This window comes from Vombatus ursinus, unplaced genomic scaffold (genome assembly GCF_900497805.2).
Source record: "Vombatus ursinus unplaced genomic scaffold, bare-nosed wombat genome assembly UNPS02001287.1, whole genome shotgun sequence".
Lineage (NCBI taxonomy): Eukaryota > Metazoa > Chordata > Mammalia > Diprotodontia > Vombatidae > Vombatus > Vombatus ursinus.
In genome coordinates, this window is record NW_020941065.1 from 8,539,934 (window position 1) to 8,567,744 (window position 27,811).

The 27,811-nt window shown below is 45.7% G+C and overlaps 1 protein-coding gene across 1 annotated transcript; it reads left to right on the plus strand.

The window, feature by feature from the left end:
- Positions 1-3,873: 3,873 nt before the first annotated feature.
- On the plus strand, positions 3,874-14,287 carry PRKAB1 (protein kinase AMP-activated non-catalytic subunit beta 1). Its single transcript, XM_027865009.1, has 7 exons — positions 3,874-4,065; positions 4,844-5,023; positions 7,672-7,835; positions 8,877-8,970; positions 9,220-9,334; positions 11,595-11,728; positions 13,028-14,287. The coding sequence occupies exons 2-7, from the start codon at positions 4,853-4,855 to the stop codon at positions 13,172-13,174; spliced, it is 825 nt and encodes a 274-aa protein (XP_027720810.1). The 5' UTR covers positions 3,874-4,065; positions 4,844-4,852; the 3' UTR covers positions 13,175-14,287.
- Positions 14,288-27,811: the final 13,524 nt, after the last annotated feature.

Sequence of the window (27,811 nt, forward strand, 5' to 3'; positions counted from 1 at the left end):
TTTAGGGGGCACAAAATAAGTGGATCCGGCAAAGGGGAAAGAGGATGGCTCAGACAGATAAAAGGAGAACCAGGAGAGGGCAGCATTGCCAAAGCCAGAGAAATGAGAGTGCCCAGGAGAAGAACATAACTTAAAAGCCACAAGAGAGTGAAGGATGAGAACTTGAAAAGAGCATCTGATTTAGCACCCAGGAGATCACTGGTGACATGTGAAAGAGCCCTTTCCGTGGGGTTGTCAGGAAGCCGGATGGCCGGGGGAAGAAAATGAGCATGAGGAATCCACGCAGGGATATCTACTGCTCTGTCTTTCTATTCTCACTTTGACTTCTACCTTTTCATTTTACATCACCTTCATTTCTCAGTGTATCTCTCCTCCTCTCCTACATAGCAAGCCAGCCCTGGTAGCAAAGGTGAAAACAAACAAACAAACAAACAAAACTCTTTATCAAAACTAGCCGACCTACGAACGCTGAGACTACTCTTTCTCAGAACTGAACACTAGAGGAGACCCACAGTTTGAGGGGACAGCTGGGTCAAGGAAAAGATTGGGAGGGTTTGGTCTTGTTTTTTTAAGGCTAGGGTAGTGTGTTCATAGGCACCAGGAGATAAACAGAAATTGAAGAGCTGGTAAGGAGAGACTGACAAGGCAAACACCTATTCTCAACCTTTTTGTGTGTTAAATTGACCCTGGCCCCCCACCCCCGGGTGCAGGCCTTCATCGCCTCACCCCGAGACCATCGCAATAGCTCCAGGTGGATCTGCCTACCTCAGATCTCTCCCCACTCCCATCCTCCATTCAGCCACTACAGCGATTTTCCTAAAGTTCAAGTCTGATTATGTTCCCCCCTTTCATAATCCAATTCCAGAGTGGTCCAATAAGCTCTAGGGGCTCTCTATTTAACCTCCAGAATCAAATAGAAAATCCTTTGTTAGGGAATCCAAGCCCTTCATAATCTGGCCCCTTCTATCCTTCTAGTTGTCTTATCTGTTATGTCCCCCATCCCAGCCCACCCCCATGGCCTCTGCCACCCAGAGCAACTGGTCTCCTTGCTCTTCCCCCCCCAAGAACCTCCAGTTCCAGAGCCCATGAATTAGCTCAGGCGGTGCCCCATGCCCGGAGCGCTGACTCACTTCCTCATCTTCTCCTGCCTTCCCCAGCTTTCTTTAAGTCTCAACTTAAAATTCCACTTTCTACAGGAAGCCTTTCCCAACCCCACTTAATTCTACTACCCTCCTTCTGTTGGCCAGGGAGAGAGAGACAGAGAAAGAGACAGAGACAGAGGAGACAGAGAGAGAGACAGAGAGAGAGAACTGATGATGCGATGGATACCATGCTGTGGCCTGGGCTTGGAGTCAGAAAGTCCTGAGTTCAAATCTAGCCTCAGCTACTTTCTATCTCTGTGATCCTGGGCAAGTCACTCAACCTCTGTTTCCTTCATGTTTCCTTCAGTTTCCTCATCTGAAAAATGGAGCTGATAATACCATCTACCTCTCAGTGTTGTGAAGTTCAAATGAGATAATTGTAAAGCACTTAGCCCCGTGCCTGACAGATTGTGGCCATTTAAATGCTTACTGTTTCTTGTACCCCTATGGCACTTTGGCAAAGCCGCTGGACCCCTTTGGAGAATAATGGTTTTAAATAATTGAAGAAAATGCTCAATTTCACTTAGAAGTCACCAAAACAAAGATGTCATTTTTCTCACCCAGTTCACAGACCCCTCTAAAATCCATCCTGGAGCCCTAGGTTCAAAGTCTCAGTCCTAGAGGATCTTGGAAGCCACCGGGAGAGGAGTTAGACTGGGGCCACCTTACCTGTCCTCTGAGCCTGGAGGAAGGGAGGACAGGGCAGGAGAATGTGTAAAAGGATTCTATGGCCTGCGGAGTGGAAGTTGGGGAGAGCAGTAATTTTACTGCAGATTCTCACTCATGTAGGAGGTGAGCTTGGCACCTTGGAGGCAGGAAGATGGAAGAAGGTGCTAGGAGAGGGTTTCATAACTGAAGAGATTTTCTACAGCTACTGAGGTGTTCAATAAAAAGAACTGAGGAGGCAGAATAGTCGAGTGACTTCATGAAAGGATGGCTTGGATTCAAATTCTGCCTCCTAGATACTTACTAGTTATGTAACCCTGGGCAAACCATTTGACCTCTGTCCACCTCAGTTTTGTTTCTGTAAAATGGGGTTAATAATAGCACTTACCTCCCCAGGTTGTTGGGAGGATTGCATGAGATAACATGAACAGCACTTTACAAACCTTGAAGCATTATATAAATGCTAGATATTTTTTTTTAACCCCTAACACCTATCATTGGCCCTCGTCTGTAGTACAGTTATCCTTTCCACACCACAGGAGTTAGGGGCACGGAATCTCCCTGTTTCCCCTCTCCCTGCACTGCATGATCTGGAAAATCTGTGCAAAAATTTTTTGCTCTCCCTTCATACCAGAGAAGTCTGAATTATTATGGTATTAAAAGATATAATATGTTGATATTATACAATACTATTCACATGTTTTACACATTTCTGAGTTTCTTCACTTTTTCAATGTCATCTGCTGGCCATTGTTCATTGTTTGCAGCTTCCACAAAACTCCCCCCAAAATTCCCATTTAGTTTCTCATGCCTCCCCGTGATATATCAAAACCACGTTGGGGAGAATCACAATGTGGAAGAGATCGCTGTAGTTAAATTTAATGGATACTACAGAAGTTATCGTACTTATCTACCACTAATGAGTAAGGATGTGTGTTTTGCTGAACTGAAAATCCAGGAGTCCACAGATTAGGGGTGATGGGCTTGGGTGTTTCTCAAGGCCCTCCCAGCACTAAAATCCCTCCACCCTTCTGTAAGGAGTCGAGCCAGGCCCACTTGGGCAAGGTAGGTGCCACTGTTTAAAGGAGGAAGAAGCACTGAATTTGGAGTCTGAAATCCTGGCCCTGATACTAATGTTACCCCCCTCTACTCATGTAGAGTTCTAGATTCAGTCCTGAGTGGGGGGCTGACTCCTAGGAAAGGGGATCTGGTATTTCTGGCACAATCTGAGTCTGCTCCCATCCCAGAGTTTCAGGGAGCAGAAATATCTTAAATAAAGCCAAGATGCAGTTCATGCTTAGGGTCTCCCCTAAAAGAGGAGAGTATGGTCAGCTTAGCAGAATCTTGGGCTTTAGACACAGAAGTGATCTTGGAAGCCATAGAGTCCAATATCTTCATTTTTGCAAAGGTAAAAACCGAGCACGTTTTTTCCTAGGAAAAGGTACAAATTAGATATCAGGTATGAGATGTGTTGTAGCTTCCTCTGTAAAATGGGGAAGAGAGCACTTTATTAAGTGCAAGCATTTACGTAATGCTTTCAAGTTTGCTATTATCAAATTTTGATCCTCACAACAACTCTTGGAGAAAGAGGTTTTCACAGATGGGTAAACTGAGGCTTGGAGAGGTTAAAGAAACTGCCCAGGGTCACAATGCTGGGTGAAGGTCTGAACGTGGATTCGAACTCACACTTGTTCTGATTCCACGCCCAGAGTTCTATGCGCAGCGCCACGTAACGGCGCTCCTGTAGAAATGTGAGAGACATCTGGGTAAAGGCGGCGGGAACGTATCTGTGCGCAGGCTCAGAGGCTCACTCCGGGACCTGCCTCTGGACTGCAGGACTGCGCAGGCCTGATAAGGAGCCCCACTCTTCACCCCGCCCCCGCCCTCGCGCAGCTTCCGCCCCCGCCCTCGCGCAGCTTCCGCCCCCGCCCTCGCGCAGCTTCCGCCCCCGCCCTCGCGCAGCTTCCGCCCCCGCCCTCACGCAGCTTCCCCCTCCTCCCTAAAACGGAAGCAGAAGTGCTATGTTGCTCGCCCTACCCTCCCCCGGTACCGCCTTAGGGCGTCTCACAGCCGGAAACGGAAGTGGCGGCTCGGGGCCGTCGCAAGCCTTCCGCCGCTGTAGCTCTTTGTGGCTTGGAAGACCCACGGAGAGACAGGAAGCGGAAGTTGCTCAACGGGAAGAAGACGTCGCCTCGTAGTCTGGCGGGGGCTTTTTCGGTTCTAGAGGCGGCAGCGACAGCGGCAGCGGCAGGAACAGGTAAAGAGCCGGAGGAGGGACGCGGGGCCCCAGGGCCCGCGGCCTTCCCTCTCTCCGCCTCGCGAGCGTCCTCTTTATGTGACACGTCGGTGTTGAGGTCCCGCCGTGTGTGTACGTGTGTGTTCGCACGTGTCTGTGTGTGCGCGTGTGCCCCTGTCAGTGTGAGGGGCCTGCGCGTGTGAGTGTGGGTCACCATCAGTTTGGGTGTGACACGCACGTGAGTGTCAGGCCCCTCCCCCCGGTGGTCCCTAGTCAGAGTCAGGACGCCCCCCCCCCCGCGTCGGGGGGGGGTCAGTGGGTTTCCCTCGCCCACGTGTGACCTGTTAGTGTCAGGACCCCCGTCCCGTTGGTGTGACCAGCGCCCCCCCCCGTGGTCCCCAGTCAGTGTCAAGATGCCCCCAGGGTGTGTTTCCCTACCCCGTGTGTGACATGTCCGTGTCAGCCCCCCCCCATCTCCCTCCTGCCGTGTTATGCATCCAGGTCCCAGCCTTGGGGTGAATCTCATTAGTGCTGGGGTCCCCCCCCGAGTCTGCCCCCCCCAGAGTGAGAGCCCTGCTTCTGATGTGGGTCCGCGTGCCCCCTTGGGGTGAGGGGCTAGCCCCTCGGTATGGAACCACCCTCCCCCTTTCCCCAGGGTCAAACCGCCCCTCCTTGTGACCCTCCCTGCCCCCCAGCTATGAGAGGACCTTCCCCTGTAACCACCCTCCCAGCCCCTCCCCCCACACCATGAGACCCCTAGGGGTAAGTGCCCACCTCCTGGTCTCTCTGTGTCCCCCAGACTCTCACCATGGGCAACACAAGCAGCGAGAGGGCCAGCATAGAGCGGCAGGGGGGCCACAAGACCCACCGTCGAGACAGCACCGGGGGAGCCATCACCACCAAGGAGGGGGGGGAGAGGCCCAAGATCATGATGGACAGCCCCGAGGATGCCGACCTCTTCCACTCCGAAGAGATCAAGGTACAGAGAAGAGCCGGTCCTTCCACTTCTTGTCCACTTTGGGCTCCCATCTCCTTGGGGATCCCGCCAAAGCTCTGCCTCCCCCACCTGTCTCTACCGGGCTGGGAAAATTCACAGAATGCAAGGGACACAGGAGCTCTTAGCAATCAAAGGAGGTAGATGTAATTACTGGGATGGGAAAAAAAAGTCACCCGGAGGGAACAGGAACAGTTACCACCACAAAGGCCACTAGACAGCCCTGGGACGGATTTGCAGACTCTTGCTTAATTAAGATGGTAAAGCTAGCAGTTACTGAGCCAGTCTGGGCTACTTTGTAAAATCAGTTTCACATCTCCATGCCTTCTCTTTGCAAACAAGTTCCTTTGTTGACTTTATTGTCTTAGGTCTCGCTATTTATTAACTTAGCAACAGGCTTACAAGGCTATCTGTGGTACCTTATTTCTACTTGAAAACCTTTTTACTATTGAAAGAAAAGAGGGTCACTGAGGTATCTTTTTGGTTCAACGGAGAGAAAAGAACAGAAAGAAGGCCAGACAAGGAGGACAGCTTTGAGGCTACCCAGGTAGATTTTGTTCTGTACTTAAAAGAAAAACAAGTTGTACATAATTGGGGCCCAAAATTTCAGGTGCAGTCGATCCTCTTTTTGTGTTCTCCCATGTATATACATATGTCCGTTCTGTTTGTTTAGTTCAGAATAAAATAAAACTTAAAGAAAATATTTTTTTCTAGAAAAGAGAACCAAGAAAAATTAATTTGCTTCTTGAAAAGGCAAGTAGGAGTGAAGTTTTTCCATGTAGCTTTTTGTTTTTCCATTTAGAGTTCTGAACTCCTAGCTCTTCAAAGACTAATCAAAGTGCCCCTTTATGCCCTTGTTCAAAGTCATTCCCTGCCAACTCTGCTGTGACATCTTCAAGGTGATGGTGACATTTTGTGGCTTTGGCAACTGATACCAAATCCAGTATATCCTAAACTAGCAGCTCTTTTCATACAGTGTAAGGAGGCTGATGGAAAAGTAAGCCTGAGGAAAGGGGATGAATTTAGTATTTAAATATATGTACTCTGTTGGCATCCAACTACCTCTATACCCTTCATATGCCCTAATTATTCTTTAGAACCATTGGGTAGAGGCTGCGTAGGGGTAATAGAAAGAACACTGCACCTGAAGGTAGAAGATCGAAGTTCTAGGCCCATTTACCAGCAGGGTGATGGGAAGTCTGTGCCACTAAACTTGAATTCTCTCTTCTAGAAATTGTAGAAAACACCTGTACCACTTGCCTCTTAGGAGTTAGAGTTCCTTCCCACCTCAGCCTTGTACATTTCTCGATTACTGGGCTAACCCTAATTGCTTATTTCCACATTCCCTAGCTTGGAGTCTGCTTATCACAGTTTGAAATCTATTCCTTGAAGGTTTTCAGCATGCCCAGTATGTCCTCGTGGTCTCACGATAACCCTGTCTGTGAGAGAGGCACAACCAGGGGGTATTTCTCCATTTTACGTATTAGGAAACGGCCTAAGAGAGGTTGTCACTTGCCCATGGTCACCCATCTAGTAAAGCCTCTGAGGCACGGTTAGAACCTTGGCTCTTCTGGCTCTAAATCCGTGCTTGTCTCCCCGTGGAGCTTCTAAGTTTGTTCTCATTCCAGTGGAGGAAGGGGAGGATGAGCCATTTAAAAGCAACATCCCGACATCCCAGCTACCCAGTACTAGGAGTGGGGGGAAAGAGATGTGGAAACGTTTTTTGGTTTTGCTTTTTAAATAGAACAAAGTTCTGTCCGTTGAGTAGTTGTTATTCAGCCGTTTCAGTCATGTCTGACTCTTCCTGACCTCATTTTGAATTTTCTTGGCAAAGATGCTGGAGTGGTTTGCCATTTTCTTCTGCAGCTTATTTTACAGGTGAGGATACTGAAGCAAACGAGCTTAAGTGACTTGCCCAGGGTAGCACAGCAAGTAAGTGTCAGAGGCTGAATTTAAATTCAGGGCTTCCTGACTGAAGACCTGCTGCTTTATATCCTGTGCCCATTTAGTAGTATGGTACAAAACTCATTTAGCAGTTACTCGCTACAAAGGAGAAGTGTTTCTATTCTCTTTTAAAAGGTCCTAGGTGTTAATTGGAAGTCAAAGACCTCTGTCAAATAACTGTTAGCCAAAGCTACCTCCTCATTTAGCAATGATTGATAGCTGATTTCCTTGGGAGTCTCTGAGCACATTCGCAGCCCAAAATTTCTGCAGTTTCAGATTTCTCTGGGCTGCTGACAGTCCAGTGTAAGAGGTATAAAAGCAGTTGCTAGTTGCTTAGTTAAAATATTAAGTGAATAGTCTGCAAAACAGTTGTCCTTTTTTTTTTTAAAACCTCTTACCTACCCTTTGTGACTCAAAAGTTTTCTGAACTTTTTTACCTTAAACTCCTTGGTGTATTGCATAACCAATATTTTTTATGAGTTGATGGCTCTAGGATAGTAACTGATAAATTTGTGTCCCATAAATCTCACTTAGGATAGTAAATTGGCAATAATTAAACCAGTCTTGGGATTGGTCTCTCTTTTCAAACTGTTCCAAGTGTTTTCCCTTAGGAAAAGTAGAAAAACTCTCTTTGCTTGGTATTGCTTTTAGTAGGGGACTTAACAAGCTCTAAATTCCTATGCTTCTAGGCTCCAGAAAAGGAGGAGTTCCTTGCGTGGCAGCATGATCTAGAAGTGAACGACAGAACTCCCACCCAAGCTCGTCCGACTGTGTTTCGATGGACAGGGGGAGGAAAAGAGGTTTATTTATCTGGATCCTTCAATAACTGGACAAAACTACCACTCACAAGAAGGTATTCCGGGCAGTTTTTATATTTGAATTCTGTGGAAGTTGACTTACTTGTTTTTTTGATGGAACTCTGTAAATGCCAGCTTTGGCTGAAGAGACTGAGCAGGAAAATAGCTTGTGTGGTAATTGAGGTCACACCCAGGTTTCTGGGGTCCAGCCAACTCTGCTTAGGAATAACGTCTTTGTATTTAGAGGAACACTTCCTGTTCCCTAAACATTCATAACTTCTTTCACTTGGATATAGGAACATATATTCTTCAACTAGGACGGCTCCTAGAAAAGTGAAAAAAAGGCTTCTGGCAAATAGTAGTCATCAGGGATCCAAGAAGGCTTTCTGTGGCCTGCACTGACCCAGTAGATTCTGACTTCAGTTGTGTATAAAAAAACATTCTCTAATGGGAACCATGGCCTTTGTGATGTCAGGAGAGAAAAATAGTGGTTGACCCAGTCAGATTCATGACATAAGGGGTCCCATGTGGCCTTGAGAGAAGAGGATGGAAATGGCCTCTTGGTGCGGGACCCTTTTCCTAAACTGGTTTCTATATTCATGCTGCTCTCTTCCAACCAAACTGGCCATGAGTCCTGCCCCACCCCCGTCATCCTGGCGAGTCTGGCTGTCCAGCTGGAGCACGGTCTTCCCATGTGTGGCCCTCTTCAGCACTGGGTGCTCTCGCTGCCTTTCAGGCAGGTGCAGGAGAAGACAGATTCTGGCATCTGGCAGTGTCTGGCAGTCCCCAAACGAAATACATAAATTAAGGCATCTCATTCGTGGTGTTTGTGTGTTAGGAATGGTGTCTGGTGCTTTGGACCCTCTGCTAGGTCCTGCGGCTCTGATCTGTGTTGAAAACACTGTACTGAATGGTCTTGAGCTTCCTAAAAATGCCATCCTTGCCACAGCCGAGATTTCTTTTGGATGGGGGTGCTCTTCATTTCTTTTGCAAGGGTGGTTCTGTAAAGCCACCGAGAGCATTTTCTTTTTACAAGTGGGGGAGCTGCAGGGGGTGATGAAGCCAACCAAAATCATTTGCTTCCTTTGACCTCACAGCCACAACAACTTTGTAGCGATCCTGGATTTGCCAGAAGGAGAACATCAGTACAAGTTCTTTGTGGACGGTCAGTGGACCTACGATGCCTCTGAGGTACGATTTCCTTCCTTTCTAGATGGCTTCACTCTGAGAACCAGACATTTCCCTATAGGCTTCTGCGCCCAAAGCCCCCAGTCCTCAGGCTGCCGTGGCCAAGGCTTCCCTCCTTGGCTGAGCCGGGTGACGGCACCGATTAAGACAAGCCAATGGTTTAGCCAGTAGATGAGGACACACAGCTGTGATTCCATGTCCTCTAAAGCAGACCTTCCACTTTGTGATTTCTATCTGTCTATCTCTTCCCAGCCAGTAGTGACCAGCCAGCTTGGCACAATTAACAACGTCATTCAGGTGAAGAAAACTGACTTCGAAGTGTTTGACGCTTTAATGGTGGATTCCCAGAAGTGCTCCGATGTGTCCGGTAGGAGCCTGGTTCTTTTCTGCTCCACGCGTGGAGGGGGGAGCTCGAGAACGCAGCCATGTAGCCAAGGGCCGTCTGGTTTGTTTTTGAGCTTCAGTCCTAGGTTTGTGCCCAAGATGCAGGGAACATTGAACACTCAAAGAATGGGTGTGGTCACTTGCTGAAATCCACCCTGCTTTGACTGGTAATTATTTTGTTTGTGATCATAGGATTTAGAGCTGGAAAAGGCTTTGTGACCAATCTCTGGCTCAGCCCTTTTTTGTGCCAAAGAGGAAACTGAGGCCCAGGAAAGTGAAATGACTTCCCTACAGTCATTCAACCATTAAGCTCAAAAACCAAAGTATGAACCTGTTTCCTTTGACTCTCAAACTAGTGTTAGTGCTGATTCACTCTCATTTCTGTTCTCTTATTATCTCTCTGTTCACTACACCCTGGAGACCTGGCCCAATAAAAGCAGACACTAAGCACTAGTAGTAGTGGTCAGTCTCAAGCTGGGGACAAGACTGAAGAGACTGACCCTCAGGATGGGCCCCCCAGCCTGCTGCTGCTGCTGCTACCGCCGCCGCCGGCTGGGGCTGGAGCTGAGCAACCAGGGTGGGTGACCTGGGCAACCAATGTGTGTCTGAGGGGGACTGGGGGATTCCGGTTTCCAGGCCACTCACTTAAGCTGGCCTTATTTGGGTTGTAAATTAGTAGCTTCAGAATTGCTATGGGGAACAGGAAATTGCCTGTCCCAGGAAAAAAGCTGGTGAAGCATAACTTTTCCTGCCTAACAATGGCTAGGACAGGTTCTGGGGCCGGATGTGACTCCCACGCGTCTGGCCACCTGGAACCACGGCAGCCTCGTGTATAGGAGTGCCCAGGAGATTGTTTGCATGGAGACTGTTTGTGTGCCGCATTCTCAGGCTCTCTTCACGGGTGGCAAATGACCTCGGAACACAAATAGAACCTATAAGTTCAGGCTTGGAGGTGTGTGCAATTGAGTCGTTACACAAACTGCCTTTCCCCTCCCTGCGTGGGGGTTTTAGCCAATGATGGGGATCACTTACTGAGCCAGCTTCTTCCAGCAACTCGTCTCCCTAGGAGTGAGTTTGTACTGTGTTTAACTCTTATGCTTTGGATGAATCATAATCATTAGGATCTGTCATCGTGGGCTCCTGTTATTTTCATTGAATCTGAAAATTGCAGTGGCCTCTGGTGAGAGAAAGTGTAGCTAATTAGTGTGATTTCAAACAGGACTTGAAAGCCTAAGAAATAGCAACTATCCAGGTCGGAAGGCATTTATGACTGAAATGGAAACGGCTGCTCATTATTTCTCATCTATGCAAATAGCGGCTTGCTTGCTCTGATTTCTGTGGAGGGGCTCCCCTAAATCTGCCCCCTATACTTACTAGGTGACGTAATTTAAAATTCCTTACCTCCAGTGAAATATTCTCAATATTGATTGCCTTAACCAGTGTTCAGCAAACCTTTTGGGTTCTCAGCGCTCTCCCCTCTCTTCTGCTCAGTTTTCTATACTTAATGCCTTTTTTGGCGTCTCGTTGCTGTGCTTGTGGTGAGGTTATACGAGTATGAGCAAGCTCCCAAGGAAGTGAATTGGCGCTCTGCTTACAGAGGAGGATGATGCGTCAGGCCTGACCCTGACAATCGGCATGGCCCCGTTCCCACTCAGAGGTGGAAGGGTGGTGGTGACGAGGCCGTGGTATCGTCCCCTGACGACAGGGCGCCTCGGTGGCACCACAGAATCCCTGGTGGGAGGGGAGGGCCTCAGAGGTCATCCAGATTATCTTAGAACAACATCGAATACAAGAACAAAAAGAAGCATTTCATAAAGTCTTCTATAGAAGAAAAGTTTTCAAATGCACTGACAGTAGTGGCCACCTTGGTGCCACAGCTGGCACCTCTGGCTTGGGGGTTTCTGCCTGAATCTCACCAGAGGGTTTGCTGGAGCTCCCCAGAAGGAGCCCAGGTCGTGATCCGCCCGAGTAGGGAGGGTGGCAGCTGCCTGGCCCACTCCATTGCCATCTGTGCCCTGACGCCAGGGCCTCAGCGGCCACTTCTGAAATGTATGTCGATCCCTTAACCAAAGTCTAAAGGGCTCTCTCCTGGTTCTTTGGGAACCTTCGTTCCCTTTAACTCTGTGGTGTAGAGAAGGCAAGGAAAGACCCAATCCTCCAGTGGAACTATCAGTTAGATGAGCTTTTCTCCTAAATATCAGCTTTTTAAATTAAATGTCTTTCTATCACATTCTTCTGGGCAGAGCTGTCAAGTTCGCCGCCAGGACCCTACCATCAGGAGCCCTATGCTTGTAAACCAGAGGAACGTTTCAAAACCCCCCCCATCCTTCCCCCACACCTGCTCCAGGTCATCCTGAACAAGGACACTGGCATCTCGGTGAGTACAGAAGCTTTGCTTCTTGCCCGCTGGTTGGCCTCCTGCTCTGTGCCTAGTGCAGGGCTGGGGGTTTCCATTCTCTTCAGACTCCCCTGGCAGAGAAGCAGGTCAACTAAGGCACTCCAGCAGCCAAGGGCCGCTTAGCTGCCAGATACAAGACATTTATTCCACCTTTTTTGTTTTCATTTTGCGGGATAACTCCTGTTATTCAACTCAACTCTCTTTTTGTATGTTTAACTGTGTGGAAATAACCTGGCCTTTCTGTCCTTGGAATAAGTTGTGCCCCACAGCCCTGGAGCCAGAAGGGTGATAGTATCAGGAGACCCCTCGCCCTTCTCTGCCCACCACCGTCACCAAGAAGACAAGCTTGTCTCCCAGTTCGTCCGAGATTTAAGGGGCCTCGCTCATCATTCGGGGCAACCCTGCAATTTGTTAGGAAGAAGTGTTACTAGTTTAGTTGTCTAGCTGAGTCCACCTTGTGAGATGAGACTGGTCTCTGACGCATCCAGAGCTAGCCTGTGCACTTAGCACGGCATCTTCCAGATTGGGAGTCAAGAACCCAGGGTTTTGTTGACTTTTCCCGGGTCCCACAGAGGTGAAAGTCACCAAAACTGCCCCTGAGAGGAAGGAAGAAGCAGGGCGATTTCTTTCACTTTGGACCTTGCCCTGAAAAAGTCTGCTTTCTCTCCAGGTGAGAGGCCAGTGTTGGGAGGGTTTTTCCTTGGTGGAAAGTTGATGTTGGACACACCGCACAAGTGGGTCCGAACTTCGGTGCCTGCTGCCCTACTTTCCCTGCTAGCTGCTGTTCCGACACCCTCCTTAGCACATGTTCCTCCAGCGTGTGAGAGAGCGGAAGCCTAAAAGTTTAAAGCCGGCCAGGGCCTATTCTTCTGTGTTCCACCCCCATGATGTCCATGGCATAAAGGACAGCAGTCACCCTGCTGTCCACATTCCCTGGCCACTTTTCTGAATAAGAGACATTTCAGTCATTTCAGAGGTCGTTTAAAGAGAAGGGGTTTCCAGCCTTCCCTCTCCTCTCCTCTTCTCATGTCTTCTTTCTCTCTCCTCTGTGTCTCTCCTCCTCTTTCTCTCTCTCTTTCCCCCTTCTCTCTGTCTCTCCCTCTCCTTCTCTCTCCCCTTCCCTCCTCTCTCTCATGCACTCACTCTCTCTCCTTTCCCCTCTCTCTCTCTGTCTCCCCTCTTTATTCTGCTCTCTGGGCCAGGGAGGAGAAAGCATGCCCCTTTCCCACCCAGACCCTTGTGAGGTCTGATGTGGCTTTCCCCTTTGCATTCCCACAGTGTGACCCGGCTTTATTGCCTGAGCCCAACCACGTCATGCTGAACCACCTGTACGCCCTCTCCATCAAGGACGGCGTGATGGTGCTCAGCGCCACCCACCGCTACAAGAAAAAGTACGTCACCACCTTGCTGTACAAGCCGATATGAAGCCCCCGGGAGGCTGCGGGCACTGGGGAGCAGCAGAGAGGATGGCGCGGCATGACCTGACCCATCTGCAGCTTCGCACCACAGGAACTACCCCACACGGTCTTCATTCCACGCTCTTTTTCCACTCGCCCTGCTTGAAGATCTCCTTTTGGCAAGGCAGCTCCTGAGGAGCCAGGCCGGCCGCTGTGGCCACTGACTGACCATAAAACCTTCTGGCATTTACCGTGATGGGGAGGGCGTAAAGGAAGGCGCAGAAGATTGGCCGCAGCCCAAAGCATCAGGGAACCTGTGTGCACGGTCGGAGACAGACGCTCTAACAGGCACCAGGCACCATCCTAAAAAATTTGAATAAGCTCAGCCCAGACCCCAGTTGTGGGCTGCTCTGTCTCAGGTAGCTGGCCCGACGATAGGGGCTCTCCTTACCAGTGACTTTTGCGTCACTTGTCCATGGATGCGACGGTCAGTGCAGACGGTAGGTCTGCCCCTCTTTGGCTGGCGGCAAACTTGCACAGGAAGCTCTGGCCCTGGCCCTCATGCACACTGAGCATGCTGTGTTTTAAACCCAAAATTTCTGGGGTGGGGGGATGCATATAGTAGAGATGCGATGACACAGGCTTGTAAGGGCATTTTCTTTTTTTAATTGCCAACACTTGGGTGTGGATCATGTGAAGAGGGCCCCTCAGGGACCCATCCCAGCTGCGGCCAGGCTGTCCAGAGGGCCGACCAGTGCACCATTTCTTCTAGGTCTGGGTGTTGCTTGGACTTGCTTTTAATCGTCCAGTCGGGCCTAAGGTGACCGGTGACTCTGGGAACCCGTGTAGCTGAGATCTCAAAACCAGATGATCATGGAAGGCTCCAGCAGGTGCCGGCCATTTAGCAAAGCTTTTATTTCTGAAGGGAATTTAGATTTTCTGGGGTGGGTGACCTCACGAGGAAATGCCTACTCTGGGCTTGGCAGTGGGCCAGGGTCCCCGAGCCGGCCCTTGTTACCTCACTCCAGTGTTCATTCGCCTCAGGCACTCACGCCTCTTGTATCGTTGTGGAAACACGGAATCACCGTCACCTTGTCATACCTCCTGAACAGGTTTAAATAAAGCTTTTTGTAAGAAATGATGTTGCTGTAATTGAGTCCACGATTGGGGGGTTGAGGAGTGGGCTTCTGAAGGCTCATGCTGGTCATTATTAGGTTGTTACCATTTGATCAGTGACTTGACCTCACATTACAGATGCTCGGAGTGGGCAGGAACGGCATCTTGTGAGGACAAAGGAGGCTGCGTTTGCGCAGTGCTCTGGCTGAGTGGGAACTGTTCTGAGGTCGCCAGCATCTGTGGGAAGGCCTCCGTCGGTGAGCCAGCCCTCGCTGTTAGCTTAAAGCTGCCTCTGGTGCTCCTAGCCCTTCCCCTGGGGCCAGCCGACCAAACCTAAGCCCCTTCCCACATGTAGCCCTTTATAAGAACTTGAAGACCTAGCATGTTCCCACCTGAGTTCTCTCCTCCAGGCTAAACATCCCCAGAGTTCCTGCCACTGAACCTCCTGACATGAACTCGGAGCCGTTTACCGTCCTGGCTGCCCTCTTCAGGTCCCACTGGAGCTCATCAACGCCCTTCCTAAACTGAAAAGCAACCAATAAACATTTAATAAACACCTACTTTGTGCCAGGCACTATGCTAAGTGCTGAGGATGCAGAAAGAGCCGAAAGACAGTCCCTGCCCTCAAGGAGCCTACAGTCCAGTGGGGGAGTGGGAGAGAGAACAGTATGCTAATAAGCCTGTACAAAAGAAGCTGTTAGGCACTGGATAAAAAGGAAATAATTCACTGGAAATGAAACCAGTAATCCAACTGTGGCCTGAGTAGAGCCCAAGAAGGACCTCTTAGGTCCCTTCCAGCCCTATGTCTACCTGTTTTTTATCTGCGATGTTAACATGTACTAAAACCCTGGGATCTTTTATCAACAAAGTCCTAACCTCACCTCCCCCATCTTCCTTCATGTGACAGATTTTTCTGATGCCCAAGTGGGAGACTATGTTGAACAGATATGGCCCATCACTGGCACTTGGCAGTGTGTTTTGGGACCCTGTTACACAGCGTATAAGCCTTTCCTCCCAGCTTTCTCATTTATCCATTGGAAAAGCATGCCGCTTAGGCCTTTATCTATGTCATTTTGTCAAATGCTTTGCTAAAATCTAGGTAAACTATGATATTTCCCTGACATACTAGTTTTAGTAACTGAGAAAAAAAGTTAGGCAAGAGTGATTTAATGACAATTGGACCCTAGTTAGCACTGCTTCCTTTTCTAGAATTTTTCTAGAAAATGGAGTAATATTGGTAGTATTTAGTATAGTGCTGACCACATAGTAGGTGTTTGATACTTCTTCCTTTCCTTCTATAGTTTATAGACTATTCACTTTTTTTTTTAAACTGGGACATTTGCCTTTTTCCTATTCTGTGCTACCCTTTCTATTTTCCATGAGTTATTTTTAAAACTAAATTTGAATTGTCTTGTTTTTAGAACACCAGAATTTCTCCCAGAATCCCTCCCATTTCCCCTTCCCAGAGAGCAGTTAACATGTAGCAAAGACTTTTTTTTTTTTAAAAGGCAATCAGGATTAAGTGACTTGCCCAGGGTCACACAGCTAGTAAGTGTCTGAAAAACTGGATTTGAACTCAGGTCCTCCTGATTCCAGGGCCAGTGCTCTATCCACTGTACCACCTAGCTGCCTCTAACAAATATTATTTTAAAGGGCAAAAAAAAGGAAAAGGAAAAAAACCAACAAAATAATACACCGAAAAAGTCTGAACAGTATGCCATACCAGTGGCCCTCCCATCTTTGTAGAGGACCAGGTTGGGGCTGTCTTTTCATGTCTCCTTTTTGGGGCCAGGCTTGTTCTTTGTTCTTTTGATTGTCTGATGGTTGTCTTTTCCATTCACTTGTAGTCAGTTGTTTATCAGTTGTTTTCTTTGGTCTGCATCAGTTCACCAAAGTCTTTCCATGCTTCTCAAAGCACAGTAATATTCCATTATAGTCATAACCACAACTTGTTTAGCCATTCCCCAATCAATGGGCATACTCCATTTTCCAGCTCTTAGCTACTAAAAGTGCTTCTGTAAACATTTTGGTGCATATGGGCTCTATCTTCTTACCAGTAACCTCCTTGGGGTATATATTCCCGGCAATGGAATCTCTGGGTCTAAGACTTTGGACATTCTAGTTCCTTTATTTGCATAATTCCATATTGCTTTCCAAAATAGTTGTAAGGACTCACCCCTCCACCAACAACATATAAATATGCCTGTCTTCCCACAGCCCCTCCAACATTGAGGACTCCCGTCTTTTGGCATTTTTGCCAATTTGCTGGGTGTGAGGTGAAACTTCAGGGCTGTTTTGATTTGCATTTCTCTTATTATTAGTGATTTAGAGCATTCTTTCATATGGTTATTAATAGCTTGTAATTCTTTTGAGAACTGTTCACACCCTTTAGCCACTTATCTACTGCGGAATGGATTTTGGTTTTGTGTATGTTTGTATGTAATGTTTATTTTATTATATATCATGTTTATTTTCTATATGTGCATGCATACATATGTCTGTATGTTACCTATTATTTTGGATTTCAAATCCTTATCTGAGAAATTTGATACAAAGTTTGTTTTTTCCCATTTGGCCACTTCCCTTATCCTAAATGCATTGATTTTAATTGTGCAGAAATTTTTTAATGTCGTGTAATCACAGTGATTTATTTTCTTATCTAATAACCTCTATCTCTTTGGTTTCTCCATGATCTTTCAAATATGACTAAAAGTGGCTCAACAGTCACTTGTGACTGAGAATATGGCTCATCTGGGCCAGTTGACTTCAGTTCACTGATAGGAGAGATGCCATGAAGATATCTTAAATTCAGCACCCATTCTCTTTTCCCCCAAACCCTCCCTTCTTCCACACTTTTCCTATTACTGTCAAGGTTGCTCAAATGCCACACACACGTTTGCTGAAAAGGCTATTTTATCGAGAACTCATACAAGGCAGGTGCTCACGTGGAGGTCAGAAGAAGTGACCTAAGGACACTCTGAAGGTCTCTCTGAGAACTTTGGAATTGATTGTGTGACATGGGAGATGCTGGCACAGAACCGCTCAGCATAGCATACCCACATCAAAGAAGGCGCTATGCCCTATGAGCAAAGCAGAATTGCAGTAACTCAAAAGAAATGTGAGATGCACAAATTTAGAGCCATCTCCACTCCAAATGTTTCTATGTTCTATTTGTGCCCAACCTGTGGTAGAGCCTTCTGAGCTCGAGTTGGTTTGATCAGCCATGGTGGAACACACTGTAACTTGAGTCTAACATTGGGATGCCATTTTGGTCCTCTTTGAGAACAAAGGACAGCGATCAACCACCCAATTACTGTCAAGGCTACCACCATCTTCCTTGTAAATTAGGTGTCGTCCTCAGCTTCTTTTTCACCTCTCTCCACCCCTCCAAATCCAATCTGTCGCCAACTCCTGTCAATTCTACCTTCATAAGGGCTCTCATAACTGCCCCCTTCTCTCCTCTAACATGGCCACTACCCTGGTACAGACACTTATCACCCTACCTCTGGACTATGGTAATAGAGCCTGCTGGTTGATCTCTGCCGCAAGTCTCGCCCCACTCCAGTCTGTTTGAAGCAGTAAATCCCAGTGACTCCCTATTGCCTCTAGAATAAAATATATTTTTGTTAGCTTTGGAAGCCCTTCATAACCTGGCCTCTACCTTTCCTCTCCTCATACCACTGCACACACTCTACAATCAGTGACACCAGCTTCTTGACTTCTTCAAACAAGACACTCCATCTCCCCGACTCAAAACATTTTCTCTGGCTCGCCCCCAGAAAGCTGGAATGCCCTCCCTCCTCATCTGCCCCTCCTGGCTCCCCTGTCTTCTTTCAGGTCCTGGCTAAAACCCCACCTCCTACAAGAAGCCTTTCTCCATGCCCATGCCCTCCCTCTGATTATCTCCAATTTGTCCTGTCTACATCTTAGTTGTTTGCATGTTGCCTTCCCCATTAGACTGTGAGCTCTTTGAGCATGTTTCTGCCTTTCTTTGCTTATCCGAAGCACTGCACCTGGCCCACGGTAGGTACTTAGTGCAGGCAGCTGGCTGCTCAGCTTTACTTATCTTGGGTATCAACTGCCTATTTGCCACATTTTTTCTGTCATGTCCAGTGCAAAGATCATTCTCTTCATTAGAGAAAACCAAATAAACTTGAACTAAACATTTCTCCTTCGCTGTTGCCCATTATCATTGACCTACCCACTGCCCAAACAGTGATTTTGTCCCATTGGCCCTTTTCTCCATAGAGGGAAAAAAAAAAAAAAAACCTTTGTGTTGTCCTTAACTTTCCTCACTAACCTCAGCTTATTCCTAGGTTTATTTTTATTTTTTTATCTATTAATAGTATTTTATTTCTTTCCAATTACATGTCAAGACAATTTTTAGCATTCATTTTTACAAGATTTTCAGTTCCAAATTTTTCTCCCTCCCCTTCCTAAAGTGGTAGGCGATTTGATATAGGGTATACATGTGCTATCATGTAAAACATATTTCCATATTAGTCACAGTTGTGAAAGAAGAAACAGATCAAAAGGGGAAAAAAAAAAGAGTAAAAACAAGTGAAAAAAGTATGCTTCAATCTGCATTCAGAGTCCATCAGTTCTTTATCTGGATGTGGACAGCATTTTCCTTCATCAGTCCTTTGTAATTGTCTCAGATCATTGTGTTGCTGAGAATAGCTGAGTCATTCATAGTTGATCATCATACAATGTTGCTGATGCTGGTGTACAATGTTTTTCTGGTTCTGCTCATTTCACTTTGCATCAGTTCATATATGTCTTTCAAGGTTTTTCTGAAATCCACCTCTTCATTATTTCTTATAGCACAATAGTATGCCATTACATTCATATACCACAACTTGTTCAGCCATTCCCCAATTGATGGGCATCCCTTCAGTTTCCAATATTTTGTCACCATGAAAAGGGCTTTTCTATGTTTGCACATTTAGGTCCTTTTCCCCTTTTAATGATCTCTTTGGAACACAGACCTAGCAATGATATTGCTAAATCAAAGGGTATGCACAGTTTGGTTGCCCTTTGGGCATAGTTCTAAATTGCTCTCCAGAATGGCTGTTATCAGTTCACAACTCCACCAAGAATGCATTAGTGTCTCAGTTTTCCCACATCCTCTCCAACATTTATCATTTTCCTTTTCTTGGCATATTAGCCAATCTGACAGGTGTGAGGTAGTGCCTCAGAGTTGTTTAAATTTGCATTTCTCTAATCAAAAGTGATTTAGAGCACTTCTTCATATGCCTACAGATAGCTTTGATTTTTTTCATCTGAAAACTACCTATTCATTTCCCTAGGTTTGTTTTTAAATTTTATTTTCAATTAACAAGCATTTATTTTCTCTCCCTCCAGCTTTCCCCAAGGGGGGGGGGGGAGAAAAAAAATCCTTGTAAATCAAATCAAAGTAACACGTTGGCTGTCTTCCAAAGTTCTGGATCTTGAGTTGATCACTTCTCAGGTAGGAGGTTGGCAGCATTATTAGTTGCCAGGAATCTTGGTTGGTCAATATACTGATCATTGTGTGTACCCAGATTGTCTTTCAATTTTCAACTTTTCTCTTTACAAAGTTGTTATTGTTGTTGTTGTTCAGTCTAGTTTGACTCTCCATGACCCCAGTTGGGATTTTCTTGGCAAAGATAATGGGGTGGTTCCCCATTTCTTCTCCAGCTCATTTTACAGATGTTGAAACTGAGGCAAACAGGGTGAAGTAACTTGCCCAACTCACACAGCTAATAAGTGTCTCAGGCTGGATTTGAACTCAGGTTCCCCTGACTTCAGGCCCTGCGTTCTATCCACTATGGCACCACCTAGTTGCCCAGTGTTGTTATTGTAGACATTGTTCTAATTCTGCCCAGTTCCCTCTGCATCAAGTTATCCAAATCTCAGGTTTCTCTGAAATCATCCTTTTCATCATTTCTTTCAGTACAATAGTATCCCCTGACATTCATTTCCCATAATTTATTCAGCTGTTCTTCAATGAAGAGGAACCCTTGGTTTCCAGTTCTTTGCCTCTGCAGAAAGAGCTGCTATAAACAATGTGATTTGGTGGGAGAAGTCACTAAATGCTTCATGCCTTTTGACTCAACATTCCTGCTCCCAAGGTAGGGTTGGAGCAAGAAATACAGAATACACACTAAAGCATTTTTAAGGTTAGAGTCTTATTTTTTCAATTTAATTTTATTATGTTTTCTGATTAGCAGGCACATTCTGTCCTTCCCTCTTCCCCCCAACTGAACATAAACAAAAGCAAAAGTAAAATGCTCGTACCAAATTCCTACATTGGTCACATTCATTCTGCATTTCAGTTCTATCCCCTCTCCCTGGGTGATGCAGCAAGTTGTGTGAAGCAGCAATTTGAGTGAAGCAGCAATTTGAGTGCTGGACTTGTCAGGAAGACCCAAGTTCGGATCCTGCCTCAGGCTAGCCATGTGCCCCTGGGCAAGTCTCTGTTATGTCTTGCATGCATGCGCACGAAGATGGCAGGTGTCTCTCTTGTCGTTGTCCAGAGGATGGACAGAGCTGCCTCAGGACACTGGGCAGAGAGCCCTGGAACATCTCCCCCCTCTGATAGCTCCTCTGACTTTCCTTTATCGTTTCTAAAATTTGGTTTTTTGGTTCTTAGGGGACAGCTGCCTTTCCCCTTCTCTTGTCCCCCCTCCATGGGCCATCATCCCATCTCATCTGCCTGCATCCACTGACTGGAGGTGAGGGCCCCAGGCTCCGGGTCTTCCTTGTCTAAAGAGGCAGCTCAGCACACAGGGTTCCTCCCCTTTCCCACCAGCAACACTGCTTTGGGACTTCTCTGGACTCTCCAGAATGCCCCCATTTCCAGGCACCTTCTGCCCCCACCCTCTCCAGCATGCATTTAGGGTCATCTTCCCCAGTTATTGTGTAAGCTCCTTGAGAGCAGGGACTTTGCTTTTATTTGGTTTTGCATCTCCAGGGTTCAGCACAGGCCTGGCATGTTTATTGGCTAACTGACCCCTGATAAAGGCAAAGTTTCTGCCGCTTCAGATTGCATTCTCTCCCACCCCCTTTTATTTCTCCCACTGAAATCCTTCACACACACACACACACACACACACACACACACAAACTCTTTATCCCTGATAACTCTTCTCAGGAGACTAGACTGGGAGGATAGTATCCCTTGGCAGTGCAGAAATGCACCCATCACTCAGATTGTCACTGCTTTCCACACCCGCTGAGATTCTCAGCCTCATTTTCCTGGCACCTCATTAAGACCCTTGGACAGTCTTTTAACTCCTCTTAAGAACTTGGCAGCCACGCCCTACTTGGAGCACATCCAGAAGACCTGCACCCAAAAACTGGCTCTGCCACTCATCACTTCTACGACCTTGAGGAAGTCACATAGACATCTGTGTTGGTAACACAGTGGACAACATGCTGGACCTGAAGTCAGGGAGACGTGAGTTCAATACAAGCCTCAGACACTTACTAGCTGTGCGGCCCTGGGTAAGTCACTTAAATTCTGTCAGGGTTTTCTCCTCTGAAAAATGGGCACCCACCCCTCGGGTTGTGAGTATAAAATGAAATATTTGTGTAGCACTTAGCACAGTACTTGGAACATAGTAAGTGCTATATAAACGTTCACTGTTTTGTTGTTGTTCAATCATTTTCCGATCTTGTCTGACTCTCTGTGATCCCATTTGGGGTTTTCTTGGCAGAGATACCAGAGTGATTTGCCATTTGCTTCTCCAGTTCATTTTACAGATGAGGAGACTGAGGCAAACAGGGTTGAGTGACTTGCCCAGAGTGACACAGCTAGGACATGTCTGAAGCCAGATCTGAACTCAGGAAGATGAGTCTTCCTGACTCCAGGCCTGGCGCTCTTTCCCCTGTACCACCTAGTTTCCCTGAAAAAAAAGTGGTTTGCCATTTCCTTCTCCAGTGGATTAAGGCAGATGTTAAGTGACTTGCCCAGGATCATGCAGCTAGTAAGTATATGAGGTCATATTTGAACTTAAGTCCTCCTGACTTTAGGCCCAGCACTCTATCCATCAAGCCACCTAGCTGCCTCCTATATAAATGTTAGCTATTCATTATTGTTGTTGTTGTTATTAAAATGGGAATAATAAAAGCACCTGCCTCATAGGGTTAGGAGGGCAAAATGAGGTATTTGGGAAGCACTTAGCACAGTACCTGGCACATAGTAAGTGCTATATAAATGTTAGCTATTTATTATTTTTATGTTAATAAATAGGTATAATAAAAGCACCCATCTCATAGGGTTATGGGGACAAGAAGAGATCTTCGTGAAGCACTTTGCAAGCCTTGCAAATCTCCTTCACAATTTCCTTCTCCTTATTTATCTCAAGTCCTTCTCTCTTCCAGCCTTTTCCCAACAGGTGTCAGAAGCAGAATGTCTTAATTTCATAGAAAATCCAATCCCACAAGCAAGTGTCTGTTAGGTGCTAGCTAGACACTGAGGAAACAAGAGAAAAAGGAAATACTTTCTGTCTTCAAGAAGCTTACATCCTTCTGGGAGGATACATCCTGTACACAGAGAAATAAATGCAAGGTAATGTCAGGAAGGCATAAGTAATCACTAACAACTTCAGGAGAAATCAGTCACCAGGAAAGGTTTCACATAGGAGGTGGTGACCGAGCAGAGCATTGAATGAAGCTAGGGAATCTTCAGAGGTGGAAAAGAAGAAAGGGTGAGTGGATGGAACATTTGCATGACTCTATAGGAATGGAATGTGGAGTCTGGGAAGAGCCAATAGGCTATCTTATATATAGAGGAATAATATGGATTAAGTCTAAAAAGGTAAGTTGGAGTCAGATGTTAGGGCATTATCAGAATGAGTTTACATTTCATTTTTGAGGCAGGGGGAGCCCCTGAAAGCTTGTGACCTTCAGTGACATGATAATGCACTGGTATCTTAGCAAGATTATTGTGGCCAATGTGTAGAGGACAGGTTGCAGAGGAGAAAACCTGGAAGCAAGAAGCCCTATTTGAATCCAATTGGGAGGTAACGAGGACCTGAGCTGGACTAGTGGCCATGCGAGGGGATAGAAGCAAGAGAAACAGATATGAGAAATGGCGAGGATAAAACTGAATTGGCAAGAACTGCAAAGACTACAAGAATTCTGGTGCCTTACAATGGGGTATAGAAATCCATCCTGCCCTACAGGAAAATAGAAGGGGAAGGGGAGAAGAGAAGGGGGGGTGATAGAAGGGAGGGCAGATTGGGGTAAGGGGGAATCAGAATGCCCAGTGTCTTAGGGTGGGGGGAGGGGAGAGATGGGGAGAAAATTTGGAACTCAAAATCTTGTGGAAGTGAATGTTGAAAACTAAAAATTAATTAATTAATTAAAAAATAAAGTTTAGGAAAAAAAAAAGAATGAGAGGTAATAGGTAGACATTCCAGATACTTCAGTAGCAACAATCAATCAACAAAATTTTGTGAAGTATTTACTATGTGCCAAACACTTAGCTACATGCTGGGACCAATCTACCATGGAAATGCTTTGAAAAAAAGAACAAAATTCCTTATTGTGATGTAAATCTTTGTGAGAAAAAAATGGGCAAGAATTATGCACAATGAGAATGCGTGTTTGTATCCGGAGAAGGAATGGGAAATAAATATGAAAAACAACAGAACAGGAAAAATAAATGCTTCATGAAGAAAACTGTTTCAGGGAAGACAGTATGATCCTTAAATATTCTGCAAACCAAAATGAGATACTTTTGCTTGCTGGTTCGTTTCATATCTTTACCTAGGATTGCATTGGTTTAGGGAACGTGCATGTAGGAAATTCTCTCTTCTACAGCAGATGAAGACTACAATGTAGTCTTCCAGTTTCCTGGAGGCCCTATTCAATTATTTGTTCAGGGTCACAAAGTCATTATGTGTTAGGGGCTGGGCTTAAACCCAGATCTTACTGATAGCAGGTTAGTTCTTTATCCATTGTGCAACATTGAGTTTTTCTAATGGACTATTTAGACTTATTATCTATATCAGTTTGTTGAAGTTCACTACAGATTAAAAAAAAAAGCATTATTTTTGGTTTAAGTAGAAACCGATTCTTTAAAGGAATGAATAAAATGTGTTAAAGTCCAAAAAAAAAAAAATTCTGGTGCCTTAAACAAAGGTTAAGAAGAAAAATGATAGATCCTGTCTCAGACATGTTGAGTTTGAGATGGGAAAGCCAAGTAGAAATGGTAACAGGAGGCTGGTGATGAGGAGACTTTTATATTTGATATAAGAGACTTGGGAGGAAGGAAGTGTCATGTCATCTTCATAGAAATGAAACAACCCATGAAAATCACCAGACAGTATGGCGTATAAACTTGAATTTGAAGCGCAATTGGATTATTGAAGGTCACATCACCCCCCCAAAAAAAATTAGAAGAAAGGCAAACCAAATATCTTTCATAGCCATAGGGTTTCATAATAAGAATTCTTAACCAAAGAAAGGATAAGACAGGCACAAAAGTTAAACCACATCATCTCAATTATATGAAACTAAAAAATCAATGCAACTGGATAAAAATAAAGGCTGTCATTTGAAGGGGAAAAATATCTTTGCATCAAATAGCCCCAATTAGAGCTATACATATTAAATCCTAGATATATAGGTAGCTAAACACAAAATAGTGTTCCAAAAGTCTTGGTGCAGTTTTCAGCTATTGACGGGGTTAAAGTTTAAAACCACACTAAGATATTTTGGGACATCCTGAATAGGCCTTCAAGAGTTATTATTCCCTGACCGATTAGCAGTCAAAAGACAGGAACAAATAGTTCTCAAAAATAAATTGAAAAATAATTAACAATAATATGAAAGACTGATCTGAATCATTAATAATTAGAGAAATACATAGACAGCTTTGAGGTCTAATTTCACAACCCAGCAAATTGCCATCGATGACAAAAGATGGGAAAAATCAATGTTGGAGAGGTTGTGGAGAAAGAAACAGATTAATACACTGTTGGTGGTCCAACTATTCTTGGAAGCAGTTTGGACTTAGGTCAAGACAGTGATCAAAATGCCCATAACTTTTGACCCTGGTAGGCAATTCCCTACGGATGTCAAAGATTGAAACTGAAGCTCTCGTATAGGAAAAAATATCTAGCAGCTCTTTTTGTAGCAGCAAAGAGCTGGAGACCAAAGTGGCCAGTAATTTGGTTAAACGAGTTGTGGTACATGAATGTAATGCAGTGGTTCCATTATCTGTCAGTGCCAAATAGTTGAGAGCCACCATGGGGCTTTGGCTCATAAATAGGGCATCATAAAAGCACTTTGGATTTTTACTATTAGTGTAAAACAGAATTTCATCTGCCTTCATGCTGAGTATCTCTCTAAGCTTCGCTGGCACTTTACTTCTGACAGTGTTAAAGGCTGCCTTTCTTAGAGATGGATAAACTATCCTGCTGGTAAACCCTGTGGAGTTCTCATTTTTTCATTTAGCAGCTTCTGAATTTCCCCATCATTTCTGTCAAACCAGTCTTGATGTTTGTGAGTGTTCGAGCCCAGATAAGTAAATGCAGCATTGCATACCAAATCTCTGAAAGCTGCCCACTCCTTTTCTGCTCGACTGTTGCCAACTGTGTGTTGGCTTCGCTTTCCCTCCAAGTTGGCAAGAAACCATTTCAGCTCCAAGAAGCTGTTGACATTGAGTCTTTTGATAGTCTCCATGCTTTGGGGCCGCCATTTTTGTTGAATGCAAATGATTGGTCCAACACTCTGCACCACACATCACCTTTGTTACTCTCCATCCTGTTTGTTTCTTCTCCTTACAAGGACATAGTCTATTAAATGCCAATGTTGGCTGTGAGGGTGCATTCATAGTTTTATTGCATTTAGGTAAACGGAAGACAGTGTTGGTGTTGGTGATGAGGTCTTGAGACACACAAGCCTTCAGTTGGAGGGTTAGGCATCCTATACTCAACATTTGCAAAAGAAAACTCACTATCTTACCCCAAAAGCCTTTCCTTCTTCCTAACTTGCCCTGTGGAGGGTACAGCCATTGTCCTAGTCACCCAGGTTCACAATCTCAGTGTGATTACCACCCTAACTCATACTCAACTCACATATCTGTTCTATTGTCAAATTTTGTCATTTGTATCTTCATAACACCTTTCATGTTGCCTCCTAAATGGCCTCCTCGATTCAAATATCTCCCCACTCCCAGCTGCCAAAGAATTTTTCCTACAGAACAGGTCTGACTTTGGTACCACTCAATTGATTCCAAAAGTTACCTCCAGGGGCAGCTAGGTGGCGCAGTGAATAGAGCTCTGGCCTTGGATTCAGGAGAACCTGAGTTCAAATCCAGCCTTAGACACTTAACACTTACTAGCTGTGTGACCCTGGGCAAATCACTTAACCCTGATCGCCTCACCAAAAAGCCAAAAAAAAAAAAAAGTTACCTCCAGGATCTATTGAATCTACTACAAGTAGCAGGAGCTGCAGAAGTAGCGATGACAGTAGTTGCAGCAGCAGCAGCAGTAGCAGTAATTTATAGTAATAATAGCTAGCATTTTAATAATTTCTATGTGCCAGGCATTGTGCTAAGTACTTTATAAATATTATCTCATCTGATCCTCACAACCACCCTGGGAGGTAGGTGCTATTATTATTCCTACTACAGATGAAATAATTGAGGCTGAGAAAGATTAAATGGCCTGCCCAGGGCCACATAACTAAGTGTCTGAGGTAGAATTTGAACCCAAGTCTTCCTGACCCCAGATCTAGCACTCTCCACATTACACTGCCCAGGTGCCTCCCTAACAGAAAGACAAAGGCCTGGATGAATTCTCTAATCTCGTTCTTGTTTCTTAATCCTTTGGCCAACCTGGACACATCTGTGCCCCCAGGGAAAGCAAACACCCAGGACAGGGCTGCCTCCAGGACATGGACAGCTCCTGTTCGTCTACTTGTTTTTCAGTCGTGTTTGACCATGACACCACTTGGGATTTTCTTGGCGGAGATACTGGAGTGGTTTGCCATTTCCTTCTCCGGCTCATTTTACAGATGAGGAAACTGAGGCAAAGAGGGTGAAGTGACTTGCCCAGGGTCACACAGCTAGTAAGTGTCTGAGGCCACATTTGAACTCAGGAAGATGAGTCTTCCTGACTCCGGGTCTAGTGCTCGATCCACTGTGCTACCTAGCTGCCCCTCATCCTCAGGGAGGGGAGCAGTAAATTAAAAAGCATTTTTCCGAGTTGTTTGCATCCTGACTTCCCCCACACACACACACAGAGCCTGCAGAGCAAATAGGGTCCTATTAATCATTGACAGAATCAGGTAAAACCGTAACATCAAACAGCACTCTATTTCTCTTCCTTCCTTAACCTTCCAAAGGAAACAAAACCACTCACTCTGGTGGGTGGTGAAGAACATTTCTGGGGGCAGCTAGGTGGCGCAGTGGATAGAGCACCGGCCCTGAAGTCAGGAGGACCTGAGTTCAAATGTGGCCTCAGATACATAACACTTACTAGCTGTGTGACTCAGGGCAAGTCACTTAACCCCAATTGCCTCGCCAAAAAAAAAAAAAAAAAAAAAAAAAAAA